General features: G+C 32.9%; 1 protein-coding gene and 1 long non-coding RNA gene across 2 annotated transcripts; one reads left to right on the forward strand and one right to left on the reverse strand.

Moving 5' to 3' along the window:
- Positions 1 to 585: 585 nt before the first annotated feature.
- Positions 586 to 2,628, reverse strand: LOC105972733 (protein RESTRICTED TEV MOVEMENT 3). The gene is made up of 6 exons (XM_012997713.2): positions 2,483 to 2,628; positions 2,250 to 2,382; positions 1,832 to 2,001; positions 1,461 to 1,752; positions 1,193 to 1,359; positions 586 to 1,094 (listed from the first exon to the last, which is right to left on the reverse strand). The coding sequence occupies exons 1-6, from the start codon at positions 2,514 to 2,516 to the stop codon at positions 940 to 942; spliced, it is 951 nt and encodes a 316-aa protein (XP_012853167.2). The 5' UTR covers positions 2,517 to 2,628; the 3' UTR covers positions 586 to 939.
- Positions 2,629 to 9,514: 6,886 nt separating this feature from the next.
- On the forward strand, positions 9,515 to 10,909 carry LOC148772808 (uncharacterized). Its single transcript, XR_016032909.1, has 2 exons — positions 9,515 to 9,901; positions 10,515 to 10,909. It is a non-coding gene; the product is annotated as an uncharacterized LOC148772808 (long non-coding RNA).
- The last annotated feature ends 4,472 nt before the right edge of the window (positions 10,910 to 15,381 follow it).

The following is a 15,381-nucleotide window of genomic DNA, read 5'->3' on the forward strand; positions in this document are numbered from 1 at the left end:
AATTCAGAAAAAAAAATTTCAAAACAAAAAATATTTTTTTAAAATTATGAAAATGGGGGTTAATGTGATATATTTGTTTAAATCAGGCGTCAATGTACAGTTAGAGCATAATGGATGGAATTGATAAAAATTATATTGTGAAGGGTATTTTAGACAAAAGACATAGGGATATTTACAAGACTGTCTTTTGTATTGACCTATGTGCATTTAAGTCCCTTATCATGGGCATATTTACCATTTACACATTACTTTTATATATAAGATATATGTAAACAAATTACTAAATTGTCCTATGATTAAATGTCTAAATTATGTTAATTAAGTGGGGGTAAATTTATACCTAAAAAAAGGAAAGGGAAGAAACAATATATATCAACCCATCCATACTTTATAATAAGTACATAATATATATAGATAGAACGAACCATGATAAAAATTTCAACTTTAGAGGGATGGTAAAAAGTAAAGCTGGACCTCCGTCATAACATGGTAACACAGAGCATGATGTTGCATATTACCAGCTGTGCAGTATAGTGATGAAATCCGAAGATGGAAGAGAATTATGCTTCTTCGAATTCAAAGACGAGGACCAAACGTAATTCTTCTTGATTATATTTTTGTATATACATATTTTTGCGAGCTAAAACAACGCCCAAAGATCATTAAGCTAGCTCCCGGTACGGTCTATATACATATATAGTACCACGTACCAAATGTATCTAGTCTATTTTTGTAATTAAATAACACATGAAGGAATAGATTTTAGAGTATGAAAGACTCTGCAGGATGGATAAATGATGATAAGCCCATTCCGCAAGGGAGTTCCATTACATTATTGTTTTGCCAAACCACGTACGTGTGTAATATAGAGAGTGCTTTTTCATGCATTAAACAGAATCATCATTTCATAAATTATAGTTAGCTGTTATGAGTAGAGGATCATAGAGCAACAGCCACCCCATGAACCTTGACTTCTGCTTCTATGACGCATATGTTCTTCACAAGCAAACCTGCTGCAGACGATTTTAAATAACCTTGGGAACTGAATCTCGCCCAACCGCTTGTCGGGTTTAATGCACTGAACCAATGTTTAGCTGTAGCAGAAAAATATAAAAAGCTTAAATTAATTTATGAAAAGAATCATAATTGCTCAATATATACACATTGCTATAATTAGGATTGAGTATATTACAAGTTCCAGAAGCGTGGTTGCGGTTAAGTTGGTCTAATATGCGTAAGGTAAATTCCGCATATATTTTAGCTGTTGGGGGCAGTTTTTCCGCTTCGTCTAATGTCAGATACAAAGATACGTGGCTTTCATTGCCGCTGCCTGTTCCTTTAGGATAGAGTTGTATCTTCCTGCGATTTTAACGCATGCATGCACGTATTCTTTTATTTTTTCTCAAATTAAAGGTTTGTGTAACAAATGATCAAGAAAATATTAATTAAGATTTTTTTACCATTTTTTATCAGCAGAACTGAATGGCTTGGAGTCTGCACTTTCTTGAGTTATATCGGAGAAATTGTCAATTCTCCAAGTGCTTTTATAGGTAATTGGATCCTTTATCATTGATAAACACTCTCCTTTTCCCGAGAGTTTTTCTCGACAAACGTAAACCTCCGCTCCGAATACGCAAGTGTCGTTAACCAGATATCCATTGGAAGGATCTATGAAGGCAGCGAGAGGGATGAACTTATTGAATCCCCATTCGAGTTTCATTCCATGGAATCGCCTTCCGTTTTCTGTTGTATCTAAGGGGAAAAAAAAAAAAAAGCATATAAAATTGTCGAATATTTTATTGGGAATGTAATGGAATGATGCGTAGTTTACCTTGGAGGGTTATGTAACTGTCTTTGTTCTGATCAAGCAGAAAAAGACGGAAAGATGCTCGAATCTCCCAACCGGGATTGAGTGAATTTGATTCGGCGAGAACCAAGTATAGGGAGATATGATCGGTAATGCCTTTGTTTTTGTATCCATTTGGGTGAACAACCAATTTCCTGCAATCAAAAATAAAGAAATTACATTCTTAAACTACTCCTTTGAGAAATTAAAGCACCGCACAAAACACGAAAAAGGAAGTACTAGAAGAAAATATCTTACAACATATTTAGCCAAAAAATATTGTCACTGTAGTTGTACCACTAATTCAATATAATGGAAATAAAAGAGAATTTAACGATGACAACAAACTATATGTAACTGTTAATATAATGACAAACTAATTCGTAGAGATCGAAATCGTTACCATTTGTAGCCTCCAGCTTCGAAATCACTCGAACTGTAGCTCTCTATATTGTTCTTTGCAAGTTGTGAAAATAACTGAATTTTGATTACACAATGCGCTGGTGGTGCATCTGAAATTGATCTTGAGACTGCACCTATTAAAAGAGAGAAGACGTAAAACGTAAATCAAGCATGAAACAGAAAGCAGAAAATGTAGATAATTATTAATTATTCATCAAAAGTAATACGACGAACCATCTTGTTCAGGGAATGAAAGATCTGCTGCCATTGATAGGAATTAATAATAAGTGAAAGAGATTAGAGATGGAAATTGTAGGTGTTTAATTTGGGAAAAACGAAGATGTTTCTAATACGAAGATGTTGATCGAGCTTTTATTTCTAAAGACGAAATCGAAAAGGCATAATTATTATTTAGTTCCCAACAGCTTATAAAAAGAGTTATCCTTTGCTTGATTCTGGTTTGTCGTCTCTCTCTACAAGAAAACCAAGGTATCAAACATGTCCACAAAGCAACACAAATATTGGTGATGCATATATATATGCGTAGTAATTATCAAACATGAAATCCCATTGCAATTACAAGATAAGGATATTAAAAATTGTTCTAATTTGATGGGAGAATCAACACATGAAGTTACATGCACTCAGTTATGTACTTTTCAATTGGACTATTATATATTAATATTTGACGAAAAACAGTGGGTACAATTTGATTATTTGAATTTACATTTTACAAAGATGTGCGTATTCACTAGGGTTTTTCCTCGAAAATCTACATTTCCTAATTTCACATATGATTCAGTCTTCAATAGTATAGTTTGAACATTAAACTCCTCCCTTTTAAGTTTCATTTACAGATAATTCTCTATTTGACATGAAAGTGTGGAGTATTATAATTACAATAACCCTTCTTTTCCACTTATAAAAGTGTTAGTGCCCATTAAAATGTGTTTCACCAAAAACTTTTTAAATACAGTAGAACCTCGATAAATTAATACCCGATAAATTAATAACCTCGCTTAAATAATAAATTTTCTCGGTCCCGACTCGGGGACAACGTGCTAAATTAATAATTCGTTAAATTTATAAGATAATACACATTCGAAAAATTTAAGAAGCCCCATATAATATATAAATTAATAATGCATAAAATAATTCTTAAATTACATGGTATAGTACATATTTTATAGATCTATGAAAGCTTAATATAATATAATTTAATTGTTGCTTGTTTCTTGTTGAAGTTCACATTACCATTAATCTCGTCCCTCACTTTTCTTAACATGGTTAGAACTTTCGGTATTGTTTTGTCATAACTCAACATAAAATCGTTCTATACCATTGCTGCTTTAAGAGCTTCCGTTCGTGAAATGAGCTCTATAATGCATTGAACTAATGGTACAATGAATAATATACACGTAAAAAAAATGTATTTATTGAAAATAATAATAAAAGTAATTTCATAAATTAATAATTTATTAATTAATGTATAAATTAATAATTATTAATTTATCGATAAGTTAATATTTCGCTAAATTAATGAAATTTTGATGGTCCCAGCAGTATTAATTTATAGAGGTTTAACTGTACATATAAATATTTATTCATTTTTGCTTATTTATTTATTTATTTTTGCTTTTTTTATTATTAATTTTATATTCTTTTTTCCTTTTTTTTTTAATTTTTTTTTACTCCTCTCAAAACATTTTCTTTCACACGCCCCCCCTAACAATCTTTAAAACAATCTGATATGCCTAATTGGGTCAACCCAATGGGCTTACAATTTATTTACATACTGGGCCACGAGCCCAATATTGAATACCATTATTACCGAGGCCCAATCACCTTCAAATAAGGTTTGGGCCCAACAATCTCAACTAAGGTATAAATAACGATATAATTCATTTATTAAAGGTACGTCCTATTATCTGAGCAATACTATAATTTCTATTCTCTGGACTATTTCCACTATCCGCACGTCTGACTTGAGCGTCGGAGGGGTTTCCGCCAGATCAACCCCCGCCTTAGTTTACGTGTTCTATGATCGCAGGTATCTCAAGATCATCAAGCTCGTGAGCCAGTGATCCACTCTGCTCTTCCAGCTCATCCTACCTCATTTATTTAAAATGCTCTATTTATAGCATCATCATAATGGCGTCGTATGTGGGAAGCCATACAAGATCACGTAGCGCGCATGATGTCACTGAGTCTTCTACTCGGAGAGAACGTGCCAATGCTAACAACCTCCCACCTCGCGGAGGCTCTAGCTGGCCACTTGCTCCTCGTAATCAGGATCCACCTCATGAAGTCCAGATAAATCCCCCTGCAACTCCACTCAAAAAATAAGACATCCCCTAAGGGTTGGAAATCCCGCTACGAAAAAAAAAAAAGGAAAAAATGCGCGCACGGCACGCGCGGTTACCCAAAATGCGCAGCAAAAAGAAAAAAAAAACGCGCGCACAGCACATGCGGTTGCCCAAAACGTGCACCTCGTTCCGCGCGAACGTGCAGCAAAAAAAAACTGGAAAAAACGCGCGCCACTATAAGAGAGCGCGTGGTGGCCACGCGCCAACTCGCGCGTGAGACTCACGCGCTTGCATTGCAACGATCACACCTCTCTCCGTGCGTGCTTTGCATGCGCCTCACATTACCTCTCTCCGCGCGTGCAGAGCACGCGCACGGTGGTCTCTCTCTTCACTGCACGTGCCCCGCGCGTCTTCCAAGGCAGCTCCTCTCTCTCATATCCGTGCCGGCTCCTCCTCACACAACATTCGGGCGGCTTCAAGCCGCGCGGCTCTATTTCGCGTGGCTCTTCTCACATGGAAATTCGCGGCTTCTGAATTCGCACGGCTCCTCTCACATGGCAATTCGCGCAACTTCCAAGGCTTTCTAATCGCGCGCGAATTTCAACGCGTTCCACCCAATCGCGTCCCGATTTTTACTCGCCTCACCAAATCGCGCGCTATCTCAAACGGATAAATAAAAATTATTATTTACCTACGCCACACCAACAATTAACAGAACACTACAACACCGATCTACTCTCGACACGATCAGGTACCCTTTTCAACTTGGCTCCCACATCGAATCGAGAGTGAGGGGGGCTTGCGAGACAACTCCCACGAGGAGCCAACTCACTCGGTCCTACAAACCGTTGCGAGACAACTCCCACGAGAAGCCAACTCCCTCGGTACTATGAATCTGCAGCGAGACAACTCCCACGAGGAGCCAACTCGCTCGGTCCTACAACCCGTTGCGAGGCAACTCCCACGAGGAGCCAAGTCCCTCGGTACTACAAACCCGCAGCGAGACAACTCCCACGAGGAGATATCTCGTTCGGTCCTACAACCCGTTGCGAGACAACTCCCACGAGGAGCCAACTCCCTCGGTACTACAAACCCGCAGCGAGACAACTCCCACGAGGAGACAACTCTCTCGGTCCTACAACCCGTTGCGAGGCAACTCCCACGAGGAGCCAACTCTCCCGGTACTACAACCCGCAACGAGACAACTCCCACGAGGAGCCAACTCACTCGATCCTACAACCCGTTGCAAGGCAACTCCCACAAGGAGCCACCTCGCTCGATAATAAGACTTGCTGCGAGACAACTGCAACGAGGAGACAACTCGCTCAGAGCGACCTCAATCCGCACGCTCCTCAGTCTTGCGTCATCCAACGCTCCTACAACTTCAATGCGAGACAACTCTCTCGAGGAGACAACTCGCTCGCAATTCACTACACAATCGCAAGCTCAACTTAGCACGGTTACAACCTTAGAAACACTTAGAGATATTATGGGAATCTATATAGCTTGGCCAGCTTGATTACTCAAATTTCTCTACTTGTTTTCGACGGATCCTTCATTAAAACGTGGCCACGGTCCAAACATACTTACGACCCACGAGGTCTAACAAGGGGCACGATCCCCATCAAAAAATCTTGAGAGCCTGATCCACTCATCAAGTACATCACGCACAAGGCTATATGTAAACACATACAAGCAACGCGTCAAACCACTGATAACGTCACTAAGTAACAACTCCCATGAGGAGATAACTCGATCCGCGCTATCGTCGCGGGACAACACCGACGATTCAAGTAACTTATATCGCGACAACTTGGTCGTGCTACGCGCCAACGCACCTTTACGCCCCTCCGACACACACTCCAACGTGTTTTCGCACACCATCAGGCCATACGCCAACGAGCGACTACTACAATTTTTAATCTCAACACGATCTGTCACCCATTTCAACATGGCCCCCACATCGACTCGAGAGTGGGGGGCTTAATGATATGCCTGATTGGGTCAACCCAATGAGCTTACAATTTATTTACCTACTGGGCCACGAGCTTAATATTGAAGACCACTATTACCGAGGCCCAATCACCTTCAAATAAGGCTTGGGCCCAACAATCTCAACTAAGGTATAAATAACGATATAATTAATTTATTAAAGGTACGTCCTATTATCTGAGCAATACTACAATTTGTATTCTCTGGACTATTTCCACTATCCGCACGTCTTACTTGAGCGTCGGAGGGGTTTCCCCGGATCAACCCCCGGCTTAGTTTACATGTTCTATGATCGCAGGTATCTCAAGGTTATCAAGCTTGTGAGCCAGTGATCCATCTGCTCTTCCAGCTCATCCTACCTCATTTATTTAAGATGATCTATTTATAGCATCATCAGAATCATATCTTCACATTCAACCAAACAAATCAAACAAATCAGTGCCCACAAAAATTCGAACAATATTCAAAGATTGTCTGCTCCGATTTCCCACCGCATTGAAACTTTTCGCCGCCACCGCCGCCATCAACACGACCCCAATAGGCCTGGAATTGATCTCGCCGGATAAAAGAACCGACACTTACAACTTTACGCAATTTCACCTCCGACAATAACGTCCACAATATCAACGGGGTTGCTCTACTTTTCTTGACAAAGAAGTTATATTTTGATTCTTACGAAGATTTACATATTAGTGTTCAAAAGTTTATCATGCAATAACTAGATGATATCAGAATTAATTTGTACACTAGTACATGAGATCAAATTCAATCTCAAACGCCTTTTCTATTCAGCAACGACAAAAATTGCGATCAAAGCTTCCTCTCCTCCACGCAAAAATAGTCCATCACTCTTTTGCTCACGAGTCACGAGGGTTTATCCTTTCATTAACTTGTTGAGTATCCATGGTCTTTTAGCTCACAATTGTTTGCATGGGCCTGACCAACAATATTGCGCCTGGGCTTTAAGGCACATAAAATGAGGATCAACGGATCAAACATCATAAAAAGAAGGGTAAATTACAAAAACCCCCCTGGGGTATGGTCAAATTACAAAAACCCCCCTCTTGTTTGGATAATTACATATACCCCCCTCAACTATGATTTTTTCTTACACCTCCACCCTTATTGTGCCAAATTCAATATAATCATCTAGATTTCGTGTAATGTGCTCTAGTTTGTATTCGTTTTGTGTAAAAATACAGTTTCAGATGCACTACAAACTGATATACACAAGCTAAAAATCACATATTATGATCATCTTACTTTATAATGTAGAGTTTGAATGGTATAAAACGGGTACAAAAGAGATAATATTTCATATAATCTCGAAAATTCCACTAAATTTGAAGAGCTGAGGGGGTGGTTGTAATTATCCAAACAAGAGGGGTATTTTTGTAATTTGACCATACCTCAGGGGGTGTTTGTAATTTACCCTAAAAAGAATCATAAAATTTGATTCATTTTGAAAATATAGTTAAAAACTTCGCAATTTTCGGATTGAAATTGACGTAAATTGAGAAAATAGAATGAAAGAAAGAAAAAACCCCGACTTGTTCTCGCATGTATTAAAATAAAATAGAAATATAACATTTAAGAACTGGGCAAATTAAGGGTCTATTAAAAAGATCATTATTGAATATGTTTGGTGTGTTTTATTCGACACCCTGGTAATAGGTTCCCCTATTTTTGACACATGTGCTCTATTTTCTTGATTATTTTGAATTGTTTCATTTTTTTTGAAAAAAATAAAGTTCTCAACAAACCCATGTTTTAATTGATGGGTTTCCATACGATCTTCTCTAATAGTATTGTTTTTTTCTTTGATTCAATGTTTTTTTTTCGGAAATGCTTTGTTTTCTCCCACTTTGTTTTATGATAGCGATGTTTTGATCAATTGTCTTTGAAGATTTGTATCTCTATGCTTCCGTTGGAAGCCTAAATAAGCACATGTATGTAGATATTGCATATCGGTTCAAGTGGTATATTTTTTCTCACCTTTTTGTGTGTTTGTCCGTGTAACTCCCTGGTACAGACCTTTGGATTACGGTAATTGTAGCTCGAGAATTTTTGTTTTTCAAACGTTTTAGATGATTACGTTAAATTTTTAGTGAATTTTGGTAAGCTTGTAGTGGATTTCGATAAGATTGGAGTGAATTTCAAGTTTTAGCCTTTGAAATTGAATTTTTTAAATAAATTGAACTGACACATGTCGTTGCCTGCTTTTTTCTTTGTTTTAGTTTCATGAGCAGACGGAGTGATGGTAGCGAGGAGTGGCTATGTGGGTGAAGCTTGGATAACTCTGTTATTGTCACTAGCGGTGGCGGCGACCGTTGGTTCCATCTTTTGTGCCATTTTTTAAAATAAAACGGAGAAATAGTAGTAGTTTTGTTAGATTTTTCCTAGTCTTTTATATTTTTTCTTCCAAAGTACGTTGTATTTTTTTGAAAATGATTTGCTTATCTACATTTGTTATAGTTGACTACAGATATTTCGTAGTGCACTACTGGATTACGTTAATTTCGTAGCGAATTACGTAATTTTGTAGTGGATTACATTAATTTTACGGTGAATTACGTTAATTCCATAGTGGATTTACGTTAATCTCATAGTGAATTTTGATAAATTTGTAGAGTATTTCGATGAGTGTGTAGTAGATTTCAATTTTGATAAACTAGCTGAAAAAAAAACATTTAAAGCACACAAAAAGAAATAATTTAAAAATAAAAATGAAATAAAATAAAAAACAAAATTAAAAAAAAAAACCATTTTTAAGTCGAAATTAAAACCAAAAAAAAGGGAAAAAAAATAAAACTGATTGATATACCGTTGGATTTCATATATTTTTATAAACTTTCTTTCTCCGAATGAATATTTTGGGGTATTTTCTATTGGATGCAAGTGAGGGGTCTCACTAATTGGAGATTTAAAATTAGTCTTAGGATTCTTATTTAAAAGGGGTAATTTTCTATACACCCTCCATTATTAGATTATATTGGTTAAAATCCAAGTCATAAGTCCAATATTGCTATAACCCCCTACTATTTTTTATGGCTGATTTGCCCTTTAGCAAAAATAGGAAAATTATATTCTTAAATATATATATTCCTATTAATCCTCCATAAAAACCGGTTTTAGCATAAATCGTGCTGCAAAACGTCAATTGCAAATCCTCCCCAAATTGTATTTTTCCATCGTTAATCTCTCGAAAAACAAAACTTCTCCCTGCCCCCTTTTCTTCAATGCAATCTCTGTTCCCCTATCGTTGTTCTCGAGAACGATGTAATCTCTATAACTTCTGCAAATCGCCAACAAAGAAAACACATCCTAGAGGATAGTGCAAAATCGAAACGTACAGGTAATTTGATTTGTGATTTTGTAAATGTCTTTAATGGCGATTCATTGACGGAATGCAATAGGTTATTTTTATAACATAAGTGAAAGATGCAAATTAGAGGTTTTAACCCCATGTAATTTTTATTTTTATTTTTCGTTTTGACATTATTTTTTGTTTGGTTTTACTGTTCATTTACAATATTTTTCCGGTTGTTTTGCGTTTTTGTTACATCTTTTAATAACTCGATTGCGATTTTTTGTTTTGTCGTCTTTTGTGCTTTTCGGCCCTTTGGAGTATTTTGTTAAATTTGTCTTTTTCCTCCTAAATCCGTTGATTGTTTGTTTGGAGTTTCCTGGTATGTGTTACATTATTTTGTGTTTTCATTTTGCTGTTTTGTGATACATTTGTTTTTTTTTTTGTTCATGTTATTTTCTGGTGTCGATTGCAACATATATTCGATTTCGTTGTTCTTTTTTTTTCTGTTTGCGATTTGTTGTTTCTAGCGTAGTTTATTTTGCACTTTGATATTTATTTTGCATTTTGCGTTTTGCACTTTGATGTTTTTTTTTTCATTTTGCATTTTGCATAGGTACCGACATGGTTGTCCAATAAATTTTTTTTTTCAATTGAACAGTTGATTTGACGAAACGGGAGAGGAAAATAGATGAATTATTTGCCTCTTCAAAAAGAGGGAAGCAACGATGAATCAAGCCAAATCTATTTGCACGATAACACAAAGCCATATTAAGTTTCGACATCGCCTCAACAAACCAGATTTGGTTGATTGTGGGATTTTTGTCTTGTATATGGCAAGGTAGTTGTGCATGCAACAACCATTAGTGAGAAAACTCCAGCAAGTGGGATATCGCACTCGAAAAACTTTTAATTATCAGTTCTTGAACGACGAGGATACCGTTGAGTTTAATTAGATTTTTTTTTATGATATTTACTTATGTTTAGCAGAGCTTTGATTTTTATTTGTGGCATTATATTTTTGTTGGATTTTGATATGAACTATTTTCTAATATATTCCAAATTCATGCAGTTATTTTGTGTATTAGTATATGCTTGCCAATTCATAAGTTCTTATAAATTCAGTACATTGTTAAAAAAAACAGGCAAAGTGTCAAAGGGCTTTAGTCGATTTTTGTTATGCTATACACTGCTGCAACAAAATTCTCACAAGGCTTTAGTCTTCATTCCGATGTTATAGTTTGCATTTTGCTATTGTAATTTATAAGCAAACTGCAAAAAGAAAAGGCAAAGTTCAAACAATACAATACCACCTGCAAAAATAAATATATGGCGTCAAAAGTGTAGATAATATTATACCAAAAAATTACATCATATATAACATCAACATGCACAAATATAGTCGAGCAACAAACACATCGTATATGCAAACGGCAAACATAAAAATCAAAAGTGCAAACAATACCATGCCAACAACTCAAAAAAATATATATAACATCAAAGTGTAAAATATAGTCTGCTAGAAACAGCAAAATGCAACAACATGCACAAATATAGTCGAGCAACAAACACATCGTATATGCAAACTGCAAACATAAAAATCAAAAGTGCAAACAATACCATGCCAACAACTCAAAAAAAATATATATAACATCAAACTGTAAAATATAGTCTGCTAGAAACAGCAAAATGTAAAACAAAAAACCACCAACATCGAAAATTGTGCAAAATCGACATGAATAGATGAAAAAAAACTTGATGTTTGTTGTTTGATATGGACATTATAACATGATGTTTTGCTGTTTGATGTTTGAATTATGAATGGATTTTTAAAGTTTGATATTTACAGAACATATATTAACTGTGACAATCATGTATGAAAAAAAAAACTTAAAACAATAAACAAAAGCAGCAAAAGAGTAAAAATATATTCGAGCAAAAACACATTATATACATAAACTGCAAGAATTAAAAGCAAAGTGCAAATAGTACCATACTACCAACAAAAAATAAATATATAACAACAAAGTGTAAAAAAAATAGCAAACAACAAACACAATTTTCGTCTCAAAATTATCAGATTTAGTCGATGTCCTTGAGCCTCTAGATACGGAACTGCTCTGACGATTAAATACAGAATGAATTTATCGGCTGAGAACGAGCGAGCCATTTTGTACTCGTTTTGGTTGCACGAAAAAAAAAAACTAAATGAAATCTTCTCCTGATGAGCAAATAAAGAGAACATATGTGAATCGGGCTCAATCACTTTCTGTATGGTCATCTTCTCCTTCAATCTTGCACCATCAACCCTAAAAAAATCACAAAATTTAATTTAATGCCTGCCAAATTGAATCAAAAGTCTGAATTCGAATTTCAATCTCGAAATCTAAACCAGAGATTTTGCGAAATAAAATAAGAGTGTCGTCAAAGATGAATCAACCACGTTTCATAAACTCCTTTCCAACAACAAAACAAACCTATTGACGTAGCTCCTCTTCATGTTGATAGCAATACGAAAAACAAAAATATACCTAATTGCATTAGATTTCACGAAACTAAAGCCATACAATTCTAAGATCTTATAACGATGAATGAGTTCTTTAATTCTACCACGGATAAACTCCCGATATTTTTTTTTCAACCCACGTCTCATAACTTCCTTCCAAATCTTACAACGTGATATTTGGGATTTATTCAACGTAATTTACTGAATTAACTGCTTCCTTAATTAAATAATTTACTGGAAGGGTATTTAAGTCCGTAGGCTTATAATTTTAATTAATTTAATTAAAAATTTTGGTCAAAGGGCCTATAGCTATACTAATCTAACACATTGGACTCATAGCCATATAAGTTTGAAATAAGGGGGGTATAGCTAATTATCCCTATTTAAAAATTACTAGTACTTCACTCATGCGTTGCACGGAGGTCAGCTTCATACTGATACTAATGCTCATAATAATAATAATAATAATAATGCTCATAATAATAATAATAATAATAATAATAATAATAATAATAATAATAATAATAATAATAATAATAATAATAATAATAATAATAATAATAATAATAATAATAATAATAATAATAATAATAATAATAATAATAATAATAATAATAATAATAATAATAATAATAATAATAATAATAATAATAATAATAATAATAATAATAATAATAATAATAATAATAATAATAATAATAATAATAATAATAATAATAATAATAATAATAATAATAATAATAATAATAATAATAATAATAATAATAATAATAATAATAATAATAATAATAATAATAATAATAATAATAATAATAATAATAATAATAATAATAATAATAATAATAATAATAATAATAATAATAATAATAATAATAATAATAATAATAATAATAATAATAATAATAATAATAATAATAATAATAATAATAATAATAATAATAATAATAATAATAATAATAATAATAATAATAATAATAATAATAATAATAATAATAATAATAATAATAATAATAATAATAATAATAATAATAATAATAATAATAATAATAATAATAATAATAATAATAATAATAATAACAATAACAATAATAACAATAATAATAACAATAACAATAATAATAATAATAATAATAATAATAATAATAATAATAATAATAATAATAATAATAATAATAATAATAATAATAATAATAATAATAATAATAATAATAATAATAATAATAATAATAATAATAATAATAATAATAATAATAATAATAATAATAATAATAATAATAATAATAATAATAATAATAATAATAATAATAATAATAATAATAATAATAATAATAATAATAATAGTAATGAAATTGATAAAAATACTGATACTATTACTAATACCGGTACTAATTATTATACTGATACAGATATTAATATTTATATTGATATTTATAGTGATACTCATGCTCATACTAATACTCATACTAAAACTAATACTAATAGTAATACTAATACTATTACTAATACTAATACTACTAATACTACTACTAATCAGTGTTCTAAATAGCGGTCGTGGCGGCCGATATATCGGCCGCCATATCGGTATCGGTTATAAACCTTTACGATTTTGTTGAGGCGGTTTGGAATATCGGTTTTTTTACGGCGAGGCGGTTTGCGGCGGTTTTTGGCGGGTCAAACCGATATATCGGTCAATAAATCGGTTTTTTTTTTAATTTAAATTAAAATGAAAATAGGTTTTGTTTTTTTGCTTTTTTCCAATTCTTTCAACTTCCAAAACCAAACCATGTACTACCCCGCAACTTTTAACTGGCAAGAAAGAAGAACTTGGCGATAACCCAAAACATGAGTTTATGCTTTGTTATGTTTATATTAATTGTTGATGCGAAAGACTTGCGTAGTATTTGCATTTCGTAAGAATCTTTTATTATATTATGATCTTATTATTTTTAAATTTGTGTTATTTATTGAGTAATTAGAATTATATAATAGCATATGAATGATAGGATAGAATTATGTTCAAATATTCTTTTATATATATTTTGAGTATTTACAAATAATATTTAGAAATATATTACACTGAATTTAAAAACCGATTTATTTCTGATTTATCTCCGATAAATCACCGCCGCGCCGATTTATCGTGTGGCGGTCCCTAACCGCCACGAACCCGATAACCGCCTTTTAGAACCTTGCTACTAATACAAATACTAATACTGATACTAATACTAATATTGATATTGATATTGATATTGATACTGATACATATACTGATTACTATATTGATATTGATAATAATACTAATACTGATACGGATGCGGATACTGATACTAAAGTCTAACACTAATACTCATACTAACACTAATACTCACACTGATACTAATACTAGTATTGATTTTGATATTGATATTGATACTGATACTAGTATTGATGCATATATTGATACTGATACTAATACTCAAACTGGTACTGATACTGATAGTGATAATGATTGTGATAGTGATAGTGATATTGATATTGATATGGATACTCATTCTGATATCGATACTGATACTATACCGATATTGATATTAATATTGGTATTGATACTGATATTGATAGTGATATTTAAATTGATATTGATACAGACACTAATACAACTACTAATACTACTACAACTAATGCTAATATTGATACTGATACTGATACTGATACTAATACTAATACTAATACTAATACTAATACTAATACTAATACTAATACTAATACTAATACTAATACTAATACTAATACTAATACTAATACTAATACTAATACTAATACTAATATTCATTCTAATACTGATACTAATACTGATACTAAAACTGATACTAATACTATTATTCATTCTAATACTGATACCAATACTAATACCAATATCAATACCAATACCAATACCAATACCAATACCAATACCAATACCAATACCAATACCAATACCAATATCAATACCAATACTAATACCAATACCAATACCAATACCAATACCAATACCAATACCAATACC

This window comes from Erythranthe guttata, chromosome 1, assembly GCF_056151865.1.
Source record: "Erythranthe guttata isolate IM_541 chromosome 1, IM_541, whole genome shotgun sequence".
In the NCBI taxonomy this organism is placed as follows: Eukaryota; Viridiplantae; Streptophyta; class Magnoliopsida; order Lamiales; family Phrymaceae; genus Erythranthe; species Erythranthe guttata.

Coding starts and splice junctions, on each gene's coding strand:
- LOC105972733 (XM_012997713.2), bottom strand. CDS start 2,516: ATGGCAGCAGATCTTTCATTCCCTGAACAAGATG. Junction 1,360..1,460: donor AGTTCTGCTGATAAAAAATG/GTAAAAAAATCT, acceptor TTAAAATCGCAG/GAAGATACAACTCTATCCTA. Junction 1,095..1,192: donor CAACCACGCTTCTGGAACTT/GTAATATACTCA, acceptor TTTCTGCTACAG/CTAAACATTGGTTCAGTGCA.